Consider the following 4,516-nt stretch of genomic DNA (forward strand, 5'->3'; position numbering starts at 1 on the left):
CATTGGCTATAATTGTTGTGTGAAATGAAGATTGGCAAGAAAGAAAAGGTGAAACTCATGGAAAATGATTTATCATCTCAACTTTGTTAAAAATCACATACTATATCATGGGAAGAGCAAGCATTTAAAAATCAAATTCTGTTTAAATGCAAATTAACTTGCATCAACCTACTATGTTCACATTGATCAAATACTCATTTAAAAGTCAAAGATGTATGAATTATCTCACTTATAAAGTGTTCAACTAAGCAATGTGAAATTTATAACTCCCAATTATTTCTCAACACAACTCATAATTGTTTCGTTTCTCAACAATTATGTAGAAAACTCAAACTAAACCATATCTATTTATATTAATACTCAAATTATTTTTCTTCCTATTACCCAATATTAAACTTGGATTAATACTCAAATTATTTTTCTTCCTATTATCTAATATTAAATTTGGATGGATATATTATTTGATCCAAGAAATCATTTATTCATCCAAAGTCTCACATATTTTCATTTTTCAAATGTGAGATTTACAACACACACTTGTTTCTCAATACAAATGATTATAAAGTGTTAGTATTTGTAAGCTCAATTTATATATTGTATAAGTAAGCATTGTAATCATGAATGAATAAAAGTAAAGAACCAATTGAACCCCATTCAATTCTGCAATTTTAATGACCAATTTGAGTATTTACCCTATTTACTTTTTGGAAAATTCCTTGATTATATTCATTAGCATGTGCAAGCAATCTTAGAAGGGCTAATTAAGCATCAATTTTGATTAGCATCGTACTTTCCATTTTCTCCATATCTTGGTGTTAACCATACGTAACAAGCATGACATGTTTTATTTTCTCTTTAAAAAGAACAAAAGTCAAGAAAAGATAATATTCCATTATATCTTTACAGCCTTAAAAAATTCCAAACGAATTTATTCTATATGTTTTATCATCCATCACAATAGCTTCTCTTTCACTATAAGAGAAAGACCAAAAATAAAAATCTCTATACCAAAAGCTTCACAATTTTTTTGAGAGAAAATAATGGCTAGTTCTAACAAGAAACTTGAAGTGAGTTTTGATGATCAAATTCCAAATAAATGGTGTGTTTCATTAGGAGAAGAAACTTTCAAGAGATTCTTTGGTAGCTTGAGTAGTAATCCAACGGTTTACAAGGTTTTTGGCGACGGATCGCTTTTTAGTCCAATGTTGTTTGGAAAATTCTTTGATCCTTGTGATGCATTTCCTCTATGGGAGTTTGAATCAGAAGTTTTGTTGACTCATCTAAGAAGCTTCAATCAAACCACTGTTGATTGGCATCATACAGATGAAGGCTATGTGTTAAAAGCTGAAAGTCTAGGTAAGAAAAATTTGTCCTCGATTACTTTTGGTGTTTTCTATTTTTGTTTTTTCGATTTTACTTTCACTAAAACTATTAGAGATTTAAAGATTAAAACCGAAATAATCATCTGTGTGTTGTAATCGTCACACAGATGAAAGCTACATAGAAAACGTTTTGACAAAATAAACGGGATTTATAGTTTTGTTTAAATTTACATTTTCAATTTCTCACCTCATTTACTCTTTTAATGAATTTGTGCTGAAAAAATATGATATGATGAAACTGAAAAAGCATTTTTAAGAGATGAAAAATATGTTTAAGTAAATAGGATCTCAAAATTGTAGGAACTATTCATTACACTTGCAGCCACACCATTATTTTGAATAAAGGAAAGCCTTCAATTTTTCTTTACTAGCTGTTATTATATAACAACAGGTAACTTATTATATAGTGAATATTTCAATCAAATAAATACTCAATTTTATGGATGTTTAGATTCACATTAAATTTGACGGAAATCACAGTAATTCATCATAATTTTGCAAAAACTATATTTTAAAATCAGAGTCATATTTAAAAGTGTGTAAGTCAGATTATCGCATAATATCTCAGAAAATATTTGTCATAAATTATCAAAAAAAAAAGTCACAGTAAAACTATAACAAAATAGAATCTCTACTTGATTTGTCACACTTCAACACTGATTAACTCACACAAGACCTCTGAAAATTTAAGACGACTATGTTTGAACTTTCAACAAAATAGGATTCTTACAAAATAGAGACTCTCGTATTATGAGCTGTCCAAGTCCTAGATTGATTAGTATGTCATGTTTGATGAAAGTAGCTTAGTTCTTCCCCTGATAACTATTCTCTCTGTTCTAAAATAAATGTCGCATTTTAACAAATTATTTGTCCCAAAATAAGTGTCACTTTAGGTTTCCAATACAAATTTCATTTTATTCTTCTAATATTACCCTTCAATTAATACTACCTATATCAATCTCAATTTACTATTCCCCCCCTTAGCATTTATGATCATTAAAATAGACCAATGGTTAACAAGGATAATATGGTAAAATTGTTATTCTTTTATTACATATTTTTAATTTGTGTCAAATGCTCAAATACGATACTTAATTTAGGACAGAGGAAATAGTTTTTAAGGGAGGGTTCCTCAAGTGCTTAGATACTTATCATCACACTCGTTTTAAGTTTTCGAAGATTTTGTATAAGTTAACACGATTTAAATGTGATAAAATAAATAAGATGCCATATTTTTTCAAAGGTTTAACCAAGACAAATATTTTAGAATGTCTTATTTATTATAGTTTAACCATGTCAAATTTTGAATCTGTATCACCTTTCATATTTTAAAAAAGTAAATATGAAATTATTCTTTAGATTTTTAATTTTTTTTAGATTAGTTCTTATATAAATCAAAATTTGCACATTAGTCCCTATTTAGTTTTTCAAATTAATCCCAATAATTTTTCTTCCCTCAAGCACACTCTTAGATTCAAATAATTTAGTGCTTAATTAGTGAAAATCTCTGAGACACCATTGATTTGTCAAATCAGGAACTGGAAAAAACAACATTCAAGTCCATGTTGATAAAGGGAAGGTGTTAGAAATCAGTGGACAATGGAAGCAGCAAAGAGACTCAAAAACAAACGATTGGAAATGTGGCCATTGGTGGGAAAATGGATATGTAAGAAGGCTTGAGATCCCAGAGGATGCAGATTGGAAGAACATAGCAGCATTCATATACAATGACATATTTTTAGAAATTCAAATACCAAAAATCCAAAAGGGTTATGATGCTCATGGAAAGGATTTGGCTTGAGATTCAATCATGCAAAAGAAGAAACTGTGTAAATTTGAAGAAAATATCAACTAGAGTGAGTTTGTAACCGTCTAGTAGTAACTTTCTATGCAAATTGTTGTTATCATACATTTAACAAATTGAAATGTAAACAAAGTCTATATCTATAAATTCATTAGAAAAAGTTACATTTAATTAATAGTAGTGTAGCTTATGGTAAGTTTTGAAAATATAAATATAGGTTGGTCCCATTTCATTAATGGAAAAAAAAGCTTTAATGTTGCAATGGGTGTTACGTGAACAACTGTTTAGAGATAGTGAAATTTAGATAGAATAAATGAAGTGGATGCTTCTGATTCTTAAAGTTCAGTAACGTATTAGGCAAGAATAGTGAATTTTGTGTACATTTTTCAGATGATATTCATGTTTGGGTAACTAGGTGGTTGTAGATATTTATTGTTTGGTAAATGTGAGGCTTGTAACATTTAAAGGAAATATTATTACACATTTATTTTTCTTTTCTGGTGGATGAATTATTTAGCACCACATACACATGTCTTTTTCTCCTATTTTCTAGTCTATTTTTTTGGGTTGAAATCTTTTTAAAAATAGAGTTTGAGAGTGGAAGCAAAGTTTGAAAAGCGATCATGAAAATTATGCAATTGAATAAATACACAACGAAAAATCTTAAGGACTTGTAAATCAATGATGAATTGAACTAATAACAATGTACAAGTTAATCTTCTTAAATTCAATTCGAGAAATCTGAATATAATTGGATTTACTAATTAAACATTCTAAAAATACAATTTTTTAAATAATCAAGATAAAGACAAATTTACAATACTATATCTCAAGAGACCTACACTTAAACAATACATTTCTATGAACAAGAAATAAACCTAACATCATGCAAATTAAGAAAGCGATAAAAACTATCATGCAAGATCTAAACATAAAACATAGAGAAAGAGTAAGAGAGATAGTACGTCGAGATTTATACTAGTTTAGATGATGTTATGGAGGAAGAGATTGTTGCAGCAGCTACTCTAATTGTTGTAGAATCTCAAACTATTAAAACATATATAATCTGAATCTTAACTTTGATACAATTTTAGATTCTTCCAGTTCCCTTCTTGAAACTAAAACACTAACCCCTAACCAATCACCTTCACAATCATCTAAACACACATCTTCACACATTCACGATATGACTTTATATTTAGAACCTGTCATGAATTCCCCCAAACCTATTTCATCCTTTGAGTACCCAACCATGATTCAGATACTAGAAAATGTTCTTAATTAATATGTCATAGATGAATTACAAAAACATATAGATGGTGAGGTTAAC

General features: G+C 28.5%; 1 protein-coding gene across 1 annotated transcript; it reads left to right on the top strand.

Moving 5' to 3' along the window:
- Positions 1 to 928: 928 nt before the first annotated feature.
- LOC131648038 (21.7 kDa class VI heat shock protein) lies at positions 929 to 3,357 on the top strand. Its single transcript, XM_058917836.1, has 2 exons — positions 929 to 1,356; positions 2,918 to 3,357. The coding sequence occupies exons 1-2, from the start codon at positions 1,041 to 1,043 to the stop codon at positions 3,181 to 3,183; spliced, it is 582 nt and encodes a 193-aa protein (XP_058773819.1). The 5' UTR covers positions 929 to 1,040; the 3' UTR covers positions 3,184 to 3,357.
- The last annotated feature ends 1,159 nt before the right edge of the window (positions 3,358 to 4,516 follow it).

Source organism: Vicia villosa, linkage group LG2, assembly GCF_029867415.1.
Source record: "Vicia villosa cultivar HV-30 ecotype Madison, WI linkage group LG2, Vvil1.0, whole genome shotgun sequence".
NCBI classification, from domain to species: domain Eukaryota; kingdom Viridiplantae; phylum Streptophyta; class Magnoliopsida; order Fabales; family Fabaceae; genus Vicia; species Vicia villosa.